This window comes from Oncorhynchus tshawytscha, linkage group LG07 (genome assembly GCF_018296145.1).
Source record: "Oncorhynchus tshawytscha isolate Ot180627B linkage group LG07, Otsh_v2.0, whole genome shotgun sequence".
Lineage (NCBI taxonomy): Eukaryota > Metazoa > Chordata > Actinopteri > Salmoniformes > Salmonidae > Oncorhynchus > Oncorhynchus tshawytscha.
The window spans coordinates 19154227-19170658 of record NC_056435.1 but is presented as its reverse complement, the minus strand read 5'-3'; the positions used below and the strand labels follow the sequence as shown (position 1 = coordinate 19170658).

Here is a 16432-nt window from a genome sequence, read left to right as displayed (position 1 = left end):
TTGCAAAAAGGCTTTCTAATGATCAATTAGCCTTTTAAAATTATAAAGTTGGATTAGTTAGCACAACATGACATGCCTGCCATCCTGTACCTGCCTGACTCTGACCGGATCACAATCCTCTGCCTGTCCTCAACCTGCCCTTTGCTTGACCCGTATTTATAATAAATTATCTGAGAGCTATACTATCCGCTGCCCGTGTCTGTATCTGGGTCATATCATGATAGTTGTGACACATGACTGAATTGTGAATAATGATGAGTGACAAAGTTACAGACGAACAAATATCATAGGCTACCCCCAAGACATGCTAACCTCTCACCATTACAATATATTTTGGGGGGGAGTATGATAATTATGCCTCTGTAACTTTATCAATCATCATTATTCATGATTTATAAAAATGGGTGAAAAAACAGCGAGTGGGGTGTCTCGCTCCCTCTTCTGTCTCTGGTCCCGTATCTCAGTCCCTTTTCAGGTGTCCCAACTTTTCTTTCTACAAAAAAGGTACTTTTGTCAGCAGGGAATGTCATTACACTGCATTCCTGTTTTGTAACAGATGTTTATTTATTTCCATTCATCAAATGGCACGAGTAAAATTATTTTGGAGTGGACCAACATGCACATTTACTATTATGCCCATAAACAAATGTAAGCCTACATAGTAGGTCCGTGGAAAAATAGAGAAGAAAAAAAATACTTCATGGTATAATTTGCACTCTTGAGTTTCCAAATTGGAATTCCGAGTTGGATGACCATTCAAAATATGTATCCCATTCGGTGCTTGTTTTTTCCAATTCCCAGTTGTCTTGACAGCGCTGAGGTCGGAGATTTGTCTTGAACGCGGCATCAACGGAATCAGCGTTTCCACTAGTTACCATAGCCACCAAGTCAAAATTGGCTATATCGTAAAAATACATAAATTTACTTTTTGGTCTTAATTTAAGGTTAGGTTTAAAATCCCATGTCAAGAAGATAAATTGTAGAAATAGGCGGGGTTTATGCCGGTGTGTAACTAGTGACATCCCAGAATCAGGCTCAGGCGGAATAACGCGCAACGCAATGTCTGACGTAATTGTGGCTGGCTTCACTTAAATTGGCGTTCCGCTGTCTTTCGAAGCAGGAAAAGGCAGGAAGATGGCGGCGCTACGAGTGGTCGTGCTGTCGGGGACTGGAAGATCCCTACTATGCACGCCAAAAACGATCAAGGCCCCTCGGGTATGATATGTTTATCCTCTCAATGCTGTATTGGGATTATGCTCGCTTCTGCCTGCTTTTTTGTAGGAAAGATAACACTTTCAAAGCCACCCTGACCGCTAGCCGGGTAACGTTAGCTAGCTAGTACTGTAGCTAACAGGCAAGGTCACTCGTGCAATGCTAACGTTAATGTGAGCTAGCTTGCTACATTCCTACGGCACTACCCAGTATGTTATCCTTGCTATTTTGAAGCGATGGCAGATTGAACATCGTATTGGGTGTTTGTTAGCATTCGAACATAGATCTTCGCCAGTTGATGGGGGATAATGCCATGTCAGGTTCCGTTAACAGTCTAGTTAGCTAATGTCTGTTTTTCTTGCCGTTTCATCATCAGGTTGATTACAAAAGTAAGGTTAGCTCATTAGGGAGCTAGCTGGAAAGCAAAACCGAGGTAACGTTAGCCAGCTATCCAGCAATGTGATTGAATCAGGCTAACGTTAGTTTACAGAGCCAGAGGTGTAGTTTGAATTGACATAGCTAGCTAGATTTTATTTATAAAAACGACTGATTTGAGACTGGCTAGATACACTACTATCTATAGGTGAGGCTCTAAACTGGGAAACGTCTTCCTAACTACATGACAACACTTGTTAATGTGTGGTTATCATTAACGCTGGCCTTATGAAGGGTATTTGTTGCCAGCCAGTATATGACATAGATCTCGCTCTGACTTCATGCATCTGTAAATTAATCACTGCTATCTAGCTAGTTGTGCGTATATGTTGCTACTTGTGATGCTAGAAGTCTCACTCCTTTGGTATCTGTTGTGAGACCCATGGTATAAGGGCAGTTTCATAACCACTCGGCTGTATGCCTTTGACTTGACATTAGATGCATATTCAGTGATCTCATGAACCAACAAAGATTGACCCCAATATTAAAGTAATTTTGGTCACACCAAAAGTTATTGTGAAGAACACCTCACATGGATGCTTTGGATGACAAATTATGCAACCCTGGGGGTGTCGGTAGCTAACAACATTCGTCATCTTATGTTAACTCTCTTCCTCGACAGGTCAACATGTCGTTTGCCAGTCTACCCAGGTCAAAGAAGGTGGCCCTGACAATGTTTGGTGTGTTGACAACCAGTGGGGCCGGGATTGCTCTGATGCTACAGCAGTCTGTTAAGGCCTCAGACCTGGAGCTCCACCCCCCCAACTACCCCTGGACCCACAGTGGCATGTTGTCAGCCCTTGACCATGGCAGGTACAAGCTAACTCCTAACCAAGAAGGACACAATTGTGTAATTGCATGTAACATTGTACAGTAATGTTATCACTTAGGCTTTTTCCGTTGCTTGCAATGAAACATTTAATTTGAGACTTTGTTTCTGTTCATTTTAGGGAAATATAATTTTTCTTAGGTATTCTTCAGTAATACTTGACACCCAGTGTCAACATGTTATGACTGTTATAACCATGTCATAACAGCTGGTGTAAGTTGTCATAACCTTTCATAATATGGCCATAACACTGTCATGAACCATATATTTACACCTGTTGTGACATTGCTTTATTTTATGGCTGGTTATGGCACCTACTAAAGAGTCAAAAGCCAGTTGTTGTTTTTTTTTTGCCAAGAAGTTTCCTTTCGTTTGTTCTTTAAATCCTTTGTTATAATGAATTCTCGTGTTTTTTCATAATATTTTAAGTAACTTATAGAAAATAAACTGACACTGTCAAGAAGCATTATGACCATCTGTCACTTTACTTGGACTAAGAAAATGCACATGACACTGTCAAAAACCATTATGATAATCATATAAGCCAGATAGGCCTATCACGTACATGCCCTTATATCAATCACAAAGAGGGTGTCTTGTCCTGCTCCTGAAATCTGCTCCTGCATTCATCCATCATCAGCAATCAGTGTGTGTGTGTATATGTCACAACTGGTAGAAATGTGTCGACAGTACTAGGACCATATTATAACAAGTTTGTCAACTGTTATAACATGGTATGACTCTGGGTGTCAAGTAGTGTTATAGAATCTTATTACATACTAGATCATATTTGCCTCACAAGAAGGACTGGATGAAATGGATCGTAACTGTTTTCTTTATATTGCAGCATCCGTCGTGGATATCAGGTGTACAAGCAAGTGTGTTCAGCGTGTCACAGCATGGAGTACCTGGCCTTCCGTAACTTGGTTGGAGTGTCGCACACAGAGGCTGAAGTTAAGGTTCTGGCTGAGGAGGTAAGGCTGTGTCCTTGGCCATTAGATTAAACTAGGTCATGACCTTATAGATGAGTGTATCAGTTGCTCTGGCTAGAACTTGCACCTGAGCACAGTTCCAGGATCAGTTTTCCCTGTCCTAACATTAACCATTATGAGCGGAAATGCAAACCGATCAGTTTCTAGGGACATCTTGGTCCTTCTCCAAGTCACTGACCGCCGTCTGTGTTCTCCGCTCAGATTGAGGTGGTGGATGGCCCTGACGAGTCGGGAGAGATGTTTACCCGTCCAGGAAAGCTCTCCGACTACTTCCCCAAGCCATACTCCAACCCAGAGGCTGCCCGTGCGGCCAACGGCGGAGCCTTGCCACCAGATCTCAGCTACATCGTCAATGCCAGGTACTTTGTTGCTAACGTCAGAGTATCTGGTGATGGGTCATATCGACAGTAAACGAAACGTTAGATTTAAGGTACAATATATTGTAACCTTTTCTTACCCAAAATATGTTTTTACTGTCTATGGAGCAGGACAATATACTTTTGTAAATCCACAGCAAGACACTCCACTCCTATTAATCATACAATGATATCGTACCTTAGATTGCCTTGTCCTAAGTTGTTTCTCTCCATTGCTCCAGACATGGAGGTGAAGACTATGTATTCTCCCTGCTGACGGGTTACTGTGAGCCCCCTGCTGGAGTGGAGGTGAGAGAGGGCCTCTACTACAACCCCTACTTTCCAGGCCAGGCCATCGGCATGGCTCCCCCTATCTACAATGAGGTCCTGGAATTTGAGGACGGTCAGTAGGATTCCCCCTTCTTGGGATCACTAACTTGAAATAATGTATAAATCAATTCATAAAGTAATTTTTATACATTGTGCTCCTAGGACTCCATTTTAACCGTTGACCTGACAGGCTGAATGTTTAGATTCTGGTGTCTGTATAGAGTCATACTTATGATTTGATATAGTGAAAGTGGCATTTTCTGTTTTGGTCATTTAGCAGACACTCTCAACAAGAGCAATTTAGTCAGTGCATTCAACTAAGGTAGATAAGACAACCACATATTACAATCATTGCAAGTAAAACCTTCCATTCTCATGTGACAGGAACCCCAGCCACCATGAGCCAGGTGGCCAAGGATGTGTGCACCTTCCTCCGGTGGGCAGCCGAGCCTGAGCACGACCAGCGCAAACGCATGGGCCTGAAGGTAAGCTGGGAGGGGGCGCCCGCCCTCTGGCGTAATAGAACTAGCATCAGAAATGTAATTCTCAACCTGGGGTGTATTCATTAATGCAAACCGTGGCAGAACGTTTTGCGACGAAAACAAGTTTATTTTCAAATTCAGGTAGTCCCTCTTTATTTCGGTCCATTTACTTCCGTTTGGTTTTTAGTAAATACACCTTTCAACTGTTTATGACCAAATCACTTAGATCTACCACTTCTCAAGAGTGCTATGTGGGGCATTGCTTGCTGTCAAGCAATCCAAAGAGGGGATTTTCCTCTGTAGTGCTTCCTTTATTTCATAAAAAATATATATATATTGGTCACTAGAAGCAAGCGGAGATCTACCGCTCAGATTTCTTTGTTTAAAACATGATAAATGTAAGCCTATGCAACATTAACCTAATAAAAACAGTTCTCTAGGAATGAGGTTTGTGCAGTAGGTCTATTACATTACATTATCACAGCATATTGGCTGTAGGATGGCCCCTCCCCCGAAGTGACTCTTTATACCAGGTGTCAAACTCATTCCACGGAGGGCTGAGGATCTTTGGGTTTTCATTCCTCCCTTGTACTTCATTGATGAATTAAGGTCACTAATTAGTCAATCACTCCCCTCACTTGGTTGTAGAGGTCTTCATTGAAAGGAAATACCACAAATCTGCCGACACTACGCCCTACAGGGAATGAGTTTGACACAACTGCTTTACACTGTATACCAGAATTTCCTTTGCTGTCTTAGGAATGCTGCATTCTCACCGACCCCCTCTTGTCATACCTCTGGGTAGTAGAGGTTCTGTTGCCTTTACATCATCTAAGTCTATCTCATTGGAAGTTGACTTTTACAGTATCCTTTTGGTCAACAATTCCGATTCTGAATCCAAACAACTTGGATGCTTATAAACAGGTCTTAGATTCATTGTCTTCCTTTTTCTTTGTTCCTGACCTGCGCTGGTGAGATACTCTTGCTTTCTCCACCCCAGGGACTCTTGAGGCATGCCTTGTAATTCTTTTGTAACTTAATGGTGTTACTATAATGTCAAATGCAGTCAGGTTTATCAAATGTAGATAGTTAAATATTATTTATGCTTGGCCTGCTAATATTGTTCTTCTCAGACCATATTATATTTCAAAACTCGAACTTTGATGACAAAATAGATCAGTTGCTATATCACTTGCGAGGCACAGCTGAGCATAAATAATTAGCTTTTTTATTTTACTGGACAGACGGTACACTTGCATCTGATGGTCCATCTCAGCCGAGAGCAGAAGGGAGAGCACTCTCTCCTTTCCTCATGTGAGACTGGCCAGAGAGGGGGGACACTTTCCACCTGATGGTGAAACTCGAGTCTCACTGCATTTATTTTTGCTTCATGCACAAATTCATGTTATTTCTTTATTCAAATGGACACGACTAGCTGCAAATAATTAATTGCAGAGCGAGTAGAAGTAGGGAGAAGTGTATTTTTATGTTTAGAAAAAGTGTTGAATAAAAACAATGACAGTGCTGAATAAACTTAAACATGAACTCATAAAAACAGCAGCTCTATGCTTTATTCTTTCTGGTCATGGTTTTTAGTTATAAAATCTCACGTAGGCTCGTATTGAACTTTGCTCTTGGGTCGTGGAAGCTGTAGGCACAGTGATTTGAGCTGTCCAATTGCCCAGCGAAGTAGGCACACTTGATTTAGCAGGCGGAGTTTGTCCCTTCAGGCAAATGGGAACATTTTGCCTACCTGGTGCGTCGGGCTTCTGAATCAAGTGCACCTACCGCCAACAGCGCAAGACAAATATTTAAAAAATTTAATAAATAGGAGTGCAAGCCTTTATCCTTTTTTTTTTACTGAAATGTTTGGTGATTGACGAAGAATGCCTTTAAGATCACGGGTTGGTGATCACTGTTTTAATACATGACAAGTAGTGCTTTCATATATTCATTGCATTTAATTTCATGTATCTAACATTTAAAAATAATTTTAAAAGACTGGAGTGATCCAATTCACTCAAACTCTTTCTTCCCCCAGCTGCTCATGGGTTCTGCCATCTTGGTCCCTCTGGTCTATTACATGAAGAGGCACAGGTGGTCTGTGCTGAAGAGCAGGAAGATTGCTTACAGGCCCCCCAAGTAAAGACCTGGACAGTTGCATTCTGCCTGCCCATGTGGCTGCTCGGCTCGAACTCTGACCCCTCTGATTTGCAATTGTCCATCTTTAATTTAAAAAAAACAACCTCACATGCATTTAAGATATGGTTGCCCTAATTCACTTGATGGGGGTCTTTTCAAAAAGAGGTATTCTCTGCCAAAAGGGAAGGATGTAAACACAACCTCAACTTGTTTTGAACTGTAACGAAACGTGTCCAGGTTGTGGTCTAGTGTTTCCCAACTCCAGTAACCCCAACGGCACACATTTTTTGGGGGAAACACTTGTATAGTGGCTAACCAGTTCTTTTGAGGGGATTCTCAACCGGAGTCATTGTATGTTCCTGCAACCTTCTTGTGCTGTTGTGAATCTGTCACGTTATAGGGTCTCTACACTTTGGTGTGTAAATATTTAATTAACACTGGTGTACTGAATAAACCATGTTTTAATCCGATACTACGTGTGACAATGTTATTCTGCAATGCACCTACACCACGCTTCTCTGTGGCTCATACACTTTCTACACAACATGTAGGTGCTGCTTTAGTTTTTGAGATGATAAATCTCTGTCGAGGGAGAAGCTGGTTTTTACATGGTGTATATTTCTTCTGAACACTTCCGTTTCTTGGCAATGCCAATTCTTGCATTTACAAAATAATTTTGTTTGCTAGCGGGACAGGCAAACACCAGTACTAAATTGTAAACTAATCAAAACGTGTGCAATCTCTGATCACTTTATTTAATTTAACTAGGGTAGTCCGTTAACAAATTCTTATTTACAATGAAGGCCAAACCCGGACGACGCTGGACCAGTTGTGCGCTGCCCTATGGGATTCCCATCCAATCACAGCCAGATGTGATAGACTGGAATCGAACCAGGGACTGTAGTGACACCTCTTGCACTGAGATGCAGTGCCTTAGCCTGTGGCTCCGCTCAGTTATCCGTATCTAAGGTAGTAGACAGCCTGTGACATCTGACAACGCTATCAGTCTTATTTGTAATCCACTATTTAGTTATAGAAACGTGACACCATTAATGCAAGCTGTACAATTACTCCCAACTTAGAACACAGCAAGCTTAGTAATGTAGCTAGCTAGTTACAACAGATCTGTTGCTAGCTAGCATGTCATTAAGGCACAAGGGGCGTTTTAACCGTGTCCAAAAAGGGACCTCGAGTCACACCACCAGCTACTTTGGCCACCAAATTTGTTGAGCAGCAAGATCATTTCAATAATGGTGAGGGACATCAAGCTGGCAAAATTCTTCTCTATCATTCTAGATTGCACCTCCGTTGTCAGCCACACTGAACAGTTGTGATTAGAATTGTCACTGAAGGAGAAGCCCCACATAAAGGAACATTTTATGGAGTCCACAGGCCAACATTTGGCATCCCTGATTCTCAAAAGATTAGAGGAATTTTTAGTTATTTTGAGGACTGCAGAGGACCGTCTTATGATAATGGGGCCAACATGAGAGGCAAAAACAAAGGTGTCCAAGCCAGACTCCTGGAAATGAATCCAAGAGCTCTATGTGGGGCTCACACATTGAACCTGGTTGTGGCTGATGCTGCCAAAAGTTCTGTCGATGCCACAGGTTACTTTGGCATCTTACACAAACTCTACACCATGTTCTCAGCCTCCACACAGTGATGGGCCATCCTGAAAAAACATGTGGACAGCACTTTGAAGATGTCGACTGAGACAAGGTGGGAGAGTAAAGTTAAGTGTGTCGAGCCACTGAGGTATCGGGCAGCGGCATTGAGAGAGGCACAGATTGAGGTGAGGGATCAAACCAAAGACCCAGTGGTAAAGTTTGAGGCCCAGTCCTTGTCAGAGGAGGTGGGATTATACCACTTCAGCATCTGTACAGGGGTGTGGTATTACATCTTGAGCCAGCTCTTACATGTGATCAAGCTGATGCAGTCTCCCAGTATGCATGTGGATGTTGCAGTCAGTCTTCTCAGAAAGACAGAGGTCTCAACAGCTCCCGGTCAACGGGCTTTATGACTACACAAACGTCAGCCAAGGATATTTGCGAGGGTATGAATGTAGAGGCCATTCTGCAACAAAAAAGGCTGATGTCCACAAAGTGGCATTTTTCATAAGAATCATTCGATGAGCCTTTGAGTGATGCCCTGAAGAAGCTGGAGGTGACATTTTTCAATGTCGTTGTTGATGCTGCAGCCTTAGCCATTCAGGAAAGATTTTCCACATTGGAAAATGTGGGAGAGAAGTTTTGAGTGCTGTCAACCTTCCAAAGTCTCTAAAATCAGGAGTTGACAGAACAATGTGATGCTCTTAGTATGACACTACACTATAAAGAACACTCAGACTTGGATGACAGAGAGCTTGCACAGGAACTGAAGAACTTGCTTGACTTGCCATTGAAGACCATGACCTTACTTGAGCTGCTGATATGTATACACGAAAGGGAGCTCTCAGAAATGTATCCAAATTTGTGGACTGCTCTCAGAATTGGTCTTACTCTTCCAGTGACTGTGGCTGAAGCAGAGAGGAGCTTGTCAAAGCTGAAGCTCATCAAATCCTACCCGAGGTCCACCATGTCACAGGAACACCTTAGTGGCCTTACTGTCGTCAGTATTAACCATGCAATTGCTGGGCAGATTTCTTAAGATGTATTTGATGACTTTGCATCAAGGAAGGCAAGAAAGGTCAGGGTTTAGATGGCAGTTGTGCAATTTAGTTTGTGTCAGGTATGAAGGAAAGACCCAGATGCAGACAACGTCAAATTAACAATGGTTTAATAATCCAACAGGGGCAGGGAAAAGACAGGTCAAGGCAGGCAGGCAGGGGTCAGTAAACCAGGTCAAGGCAGGCAGGCAGGGGTCAGTAAACCAGAGGTGGGGCAACGGTACCGGGCGGCAGGCAGGCAGGCTCAGGGTAGGCAGAGTTGTCAGGCAGACAGGCTCAGAGTCAGGACAGGCAAGGGTCAAAACCAGGGGGGTGAGAAAAAGAGAGACTGGGAAAAGCAGGAGCTGAGACACAAAAATGCTGGTTGGCTTGACAAACAAGACGAACTGGCAACAGACAAACAGAGAACACAGGGGGGTGGAGACAATCACAAAGACAGGTGAAAGATCAGGGTGTGACAGTTTGTGTGTTTCTTGTTCGATGTGTAATAATCAGGTTCTATTTGTGTGATATAGGATTTGTGCAATTTTGTTTTATTTGTGTGTTTTTTGTTAGCAATAGGGTAATAGTGTTATTATTTTTTATTTTATTTAACCTTTTTAACTAGCAATAGGGTAATAATTAAATAATCATTTTATTGTATTTATATACTAAAATTTGTTTCTATTTGACTTTCTTACTTTTTGATATTTATGAGTGTTATTTTTATATTTATATAGTTTTAAAAATTTCAGTGGTATTTTTATCTTTATATAGTTTTAAAAATTTCAGGGATCTTTTATTTCAGCTCAAGAAACATGGGACCAACATTTTACATGTTGCCTTTATATTTTTGTTCAGTGTATATAGGAAAGACACCAAGAGACAACAAAAAGACTATTTACACACTTCATGTATTCATATTCTTATTTACATTACAGTTAAGTTAGATCTTTAGAAAGAGAGAGGCTGTAATACAATATGTTTTTTATATGTTTTTTTAGAGCTAAACTTGCTTTTTGCCTGAGTAACCTCTGGTGGCAGAGCATTCCATGATGACATGGCTCTGTACATAACTGAGTAACTTCTGGTGGCAGAGCATTCCATGATGACATGGCTCTGTACATAACTGAGTAACCTCTGGTGGCAGAGCATTCCATGATGACATGGCTCTGTACATAACTGAGTAACCTCTGGTGGCAGAGCATTCCATGATGACATGGCTCTATACATAACTGAGCGACACATGAAATCTGTTTTTTGTTTGGGTACTCTGAAGAAACCCATAGTGGCATGTCTGGTGGGATATGTACGGTATGTCTGTTCGAAGTGAATGCAAATAGATTATACGCAGTCCGGGTGACTCTGAGGTACCGGAACACATTGCGGAAGCAACTTGATTAAATACTGATCGCTTTTATTAGGGCCTGGGCTCAAATTAAGCACTGACTCTACGAGTGGTTAGGCATATTCAATACAAAAATGTTTCTTAAAAAGACTTGAAGAGACGTAGTAAATATCTCCACAACCCTGACAGACTATCATGCGTGTTGTTGATGTTAGTTCTGTGTGTGCAGTTAAGAGCAAGGCTTAATGCTTTGTTTTGAGCAAGCTGCAGCTTTGCTAGGTCTTTCTTTGCTGATCCTGACCATGTTACCGGACTGTAATTAAGACGGGACAAGACCAGAGCCTGAACAACTAGTACAGTTGATCTTTGTGTCAAAACGCAGAACATGTTTTTATAACAGACACCTCTCCCCATCTTCACAACAACTTTGTAAATACGACTTGAGCATGAAAGCTGATCATCCAGGGTGGCATCCCTAGAGGGGGTGGGGTACTGTCACACCCTGATCTGTCGCCCATCTTCCCCACTTATCCTCTGGGTATTTATACCTGTGTTTTCTGTCTGTCGGCGCCAGTTTGTCTTGTTTGTCAAGCTTACCAGCGTGCGTCCTATCAGCGCCTGGCTTTTCCCAGCCTCTCTTTTTCTCGTCCTCCTGGTTTTTGACCTTTGCCTGTCCTGACCCTGTACCCGCCTGACCATTCTGCCCATCCCTGAGCCTGCCTGCGTCCTGTACCTTTGCTCCACCTCTGAATTACTGAACTCTGCTTGTCCCTGACCTTGAGCCTGCCTACCGTCCTGTACCTTTGCTCCACCTCTGAATTACTGAACTCTGCTTGTCCCTGACCTTGAGCCTGCCTGCCGTCCTGTACCTTTGCTCCACCTCTGAATTAATGAACTCTGCCTGTCCCTGACCTTGAGCCTGCCTACCGTCCTGTACCTTCGCTCCACCTCTGAATTACTGAACTCTGCCTGTCCCTGATCTTGAGCCTGCCTGCCGTCCTTGTACCTTCGCTCCTACTCTGGATTATGGACCCCTGCCTGCCTTGACCTGTCGTTTGCCTGCCCCTGTGGTTATAATAAACATTGTTACTTCACACTTACCTTGATTCCTGATAGTTTTACTCCCTGAGTTGTTAATAATTCATGAGTTAATGCTTTGAGTCTTCACAGATTGTGACATGAAAACCTACAGTTCTTCCCTTATATTAGGGCTACAAGAAGGGGAGACACAAATAGAATATGTCCGTCTTAACAGGAGGTGGAAATTATTGTCCAAAAACAAACTTTTAAGTGGCGCTGACCCAACAATTATCAAGTGTGAATATGCGCAGTCCGCACTCACCGGGGATATGGCGGATGCTCTCTTCTTATGCCAATAAGATATGCTATACTGTTGTTCGCTCAATTAAGTTAACTATTTGGATAACTAAATGACAGATGAGACTTTTCATTATATTCTCTTTACAGCAATAGCTATTTGCTTTGCAAACTATGTTTTCCCACGGTTGTATTTTGAAATATAGCAATATGCCTGGCTGGCCCCAACTGTTCACTGAAAGTCACAGTTCAACAATCATCTATTTGGTATTTGCCATGCAAGCTGCCTAAATTCCTCGCGCTGCCTTTCCTTCCAACTGTAGTTAATGCGATTGAACCAGCAACAATAACAAAAAATGTAAGAAGCTAATGATCCACTTTGGCCAAATCATGCTTTAGTAGTCTATTTTTAATGATTTTATTTGTTTCTGTATAGACAGGAGTAGGCTAATTAGGCTATATAATTTTGGCAATTTAATCAAATTTACTTTAGGGAAAGCTTCCCCTGGCCTTATGGACATGCCGCCTATATGTAGGGAGGTAACTTGACATCATAAGGGAATTGCTTACAACGTGCTTACCAACTCATCAGTATGACTAGTTATTTCATGTGCTCTGGCAGAGAAGTAGCCTATGTGAGCTCTTTAACAGTAGCCTAAACATCCAGTTAAAGTATCCATCACCAATAAATGAATGAACTTCAGAGGTAATAGGCTGGTTTATGCTGTGAACAACATGCTTTTATTAACCTACCAGAATCGCCTACAATAGGCCTTCAAATTGTCACATGCGACGAATACATATGTATACTTACAAGCCCTTAAACAACAATACAGGTCAAGAAATATAGTTAATAAAATATTTACTAAATAAAATAAAGTCAAAAATGTTTTTTAAATCAATCAAAAAGTAACACAAGAAATGTACATTACAATAACGAAGCTATATACAGGGGGTACCAGTACCGAGTCAATGGGCGGGGGCACAGGTTAGTCGAGCTCATTTGTAAAGTGACTATGCATAGATAATGAACAGCGAGTTGCAGCAGTGTAAAAACAAAGGGGGTGGGAGGGGGTCAATGTAAATAGTCTGGGTGGACATTTGATTAGTTTAGTTGCTCAGGAGTCTTATGGCTTGGGGGTAGAAGCTGTTAAGGAGCCTTTTGGTCCTAGACTTGGTGCTCCGGTGCCGCTTGCCGTGTGGTTGCAGAGAAAACAGTCTATAACTTGGGTGACTGGAGTCTCTGACCATTTTTTGGGCCTTCTGACACCACCTATTAGATAGGTCCTGGATGGCAGGAAGCTTGGTCCCAATGATGTACTGGGCCGTTCACACTACCCTCTGTAGTGCCTTACAGTTTGATGCCGAGTAGTTGCCATACCAGGTGGTGATGCAACCAGTCAGGATGCTCTCGATGGTGCAGCTGTAGAACCTTTTGAGGATCTGGGGACCCATGCCAAATCTTTTCAGTCCTCTGAGGGGGAAAATATTTTGTTGTGTCCTCTTCACGACTGTCTTGGTATGTTTGAACCATGATAGTTCGTTGGTGATGTGGACTCCAAGGACCTTGAAACTCTCGACCCGCTCCACTACAGCCCTGTCGATGTTAATGGGGGCCTGTTCGGCCCGCCATTTCCTACAGTCCACGATCAACTCCTTTGTCTTGCTCACATTGAGGGAGAGGTTGTTGGCACCACACTGCCAGTTCTCTGGCATCCTCCCTATAGGCTGTCTCATCGTTGTCGGTGATCAGGCCTACCACTGAAGTGTCATCAGCAAACTTAATGATGGTGTAGGAGTTGTGTTTGGCCATGCAGTCGTGGGCAAACAGGGAATACAGGAGGGGACTAAGTACACACCCGTGAGGGGCCCCAGTGTTAAGGATCAGCGTAGTGTAGTAGGATTCAATCTTAGTCCTGTATTGATGCTTGGCTTGTTTGATGGTTTGTCTGAGGACATAGCGGGATTTCTTATTAGTGTCCGGATTAGTCTCCCGCTCCTTGAAAGTGGCAGCTCTAGCCTTTAGTTTGATGCAGATGTTGCCTGTAATCTATGTCTTCTGGTTGGGAAATGTACATACAGTCACTGTGGGGACAACGTCAGCGATGCACTTATTGATGTAGCTGATGACTGAGGTGGTGTACTCCTCAATGCCATTGGATAAATCCCGGAACATATTCCAGTCTGTGCTAGTAAAACAGTCCTGTAGTATAGCATCCGCTTCATCTGACCACTTCTGTATTGAGCGAGTCACTGGTACTTCCTGCTTTAGTTTTTGCTTGTAAGCAGGAATCAGGAGAATAGAATTATGGACAGATTTGCCAAATGGAGTGCGGGGGAGAGATTTGTATGCATCTCTGTGTGTGGAGTAAAGGTGGTCTATGATTTTTTTGTCCCTGGTTTGCACATGTGACATGCAGGTAAAATGTGGTAAAACTAATTTAAGTTTGCCTGCATTAAAGTCCCCGGCCACTAGGAGCGCCGCTTCTGAGCATTTTCTTCTTTGCTTATGGCCTTATAGAGTTGGTTGAGAGTGGTCTTAGTCCCTGCTTTGTTCTGTGGTGGTAAATAGACAGCTACGAATAATATAGATGAAAACTCTCTTGGTAGATAGTGTGGTCTACAGCTTATCATAAGGTACTCTACCTAGGTGAGCAATACCTCAAGACTTATTTAATATTAGACATCGTGCACCAGCTGTTATTGACAAAAGGACACACACCCCCACTCCTCGTCTTCCCAGAGGTAGTGTCTCTGTTCTGCCGGTGCATGGAAAATCCCGCTAGCTCTATATTGTCCGTATCTTTGTTCAGCCACGTCTCAGTGAAACATAAAATGTTACCGTTTTTAATGTCCCGTGGTAGAATAATCTTAATCGTAGGTCATCAATTTTATTTTGCAAATATTGCACGTTAGCAAGAGAAACAGATGGCAGTGGGAGTTTACTCGCTTGCCTACTGATTCTCAGAAGGTTGCCCGATCTGCGAACCCCTTTTCCGGCATCTTTTCTTCACACAAAAGGAGTGGATCTGGGACTGTTCCAGTGATAGCAGGATATCCTTCTAGTCGGACTCGTTAAAGGAAAAAGTTTTATCCAGCCCGCGGTGTCCATAAGTTATTTTCGGTCATAAGCAACATTATGTACAATAAGTTAAAAAATAAGTTACACAAAACGCAAAAAAACAACAACAATAGCACATTTAGTTGGGAGAAAATTAAAACGTCAGCTATGTTCTTCGGCGTCATCTTGTTCCAAGATAATGCACATTACACACAACACACACACACTTTTACACTCATAACTTGCTGCTGCTACTTTGTTCGTTATTTTACTCATATTATTATTATTATTATCTGTCATGTCGTTAACCCTCCTTCATGTACATATCTACCTCAATAACCTTGTACCTCTGCACATTGATCTGGTACTGGTACTCCCTTTATATAACTCCATTCTTGTGTATTTTATTCCTCTTGTGTTACTATTTTATTTTGTATTATTATTTTTAAATTCTGCATTGTTAGGAAGCATTTCACAGTCAAGTCTATACTAGTTGTCATCAGCGCATGTGACAAGATTTGATTTGTTCACGTGCGTTTCTGCCATCTCATTGGCTAGAATGGTCCCACCCAATCTCGCAAACTGCCACCTGCCTTCTATCTTTGAGGACATTTTATTTTGTATTTATTTATTATACAAAAATATCATCGATCAACAACTTACATCCCTACATCAAACATGTCAAACAAAACAAAACACAGGTATAAATAAGAAAATACTAAATATATACAGTGGGACAAAAAAGTATTTAGTCAGCCACCAATTGTGCAAGTTCTCCCACTTAAAAAGATGAGAAAGGCCTGTAATTTTCATCATAGGTACACTTCAACTATGACAGACAAAATTAGGGGAAAAAATCCAGAAAATCACATTGTAGGATTTTTAATTAATTTATTTGCAAATTTATTTGCAAAATATCCCACTGTATGTCCCAACTGGACAATTCCTTTGTCTGTAGAAAAGCAATGGAATGGGAGCTACCTCTCACGTGAACGAGCGTCATGAGCCTGTGGCACTCTGCCAGACCACTGACTCAAACAGTGGCCCTTATGAGCCCTTCCTTTACAGTATAAGCCTCAAACAAGTTTCTAAAGACTGTTGACATCTAGTGGAAGCCTTAGGAAGTGCAACACGACCAATATCCCACTGTATATTCAATAGGGAATGAGTTGAAAATCGACCAACCTCAGATTTCCCACTTGCTGGTTGGATTTTTTCTCGGGTTTTTGCCTGCCATATGAGTTCTGTTATACTCACAGACATCATTCAAACAGTTTTAGA

The 16432-nt window shown here is 42.1% G+C and overlaps 1 protein-coding gene across 1 annotated transcript; it reads left to right on the top strand.

Moving 5' to 3' along the window:
* Positions 1–1059: 1059 nt before the first annotated feature.
* On the top strand, positions 1060–7248 carry LOC112254115 (cytochrome c1, heme protein, mitochondrial). The gene is made up of 7 exons (XM_024426353.2): positions 1060–1215; positions 2270–2460; positions 3324–3450; positions 3670–3827; positions 4067–4227; positions 4539–4639; positions 6678–7248. Exons 1-7 carry the CDS (start codon positions 1135–1137, stop codon positions 6780–6782), a joined length of 924 nt encoding a protein of 307 aa, XP_024282121.1. The 5' UTR covers positions 1060–1134; the 3' UTR covers positions 6783–7248.
* Positions 7249–16432: the final 9184 nt, after the last annotated feature.

Bases quoted from the DNA above. Each gene is read 5' to 3' on its own strand.
- LOC112254115 (XM_024426353.2), top strand. From the start codon at position 1,135: ATGGCGGCGCTACGAGTGGTCGTGCTGTCGGGGACTGGAAGATCCCTA. The intron at 3,828-4,066 runs GTACTTTGTTGC...CCATTGCTCCAG, and splicing joins AGCTACATCGTCAATGCCAG to ACATGGAGGTGAAGACTATG. The intron at 4,640-6,677 runs GTAAGCTGGGAG...TTCTTCCCCCAG, and splicing joins GCAAACGCATGGGCCTGAAG to CTGCTCATGGGTTCTGCCAT.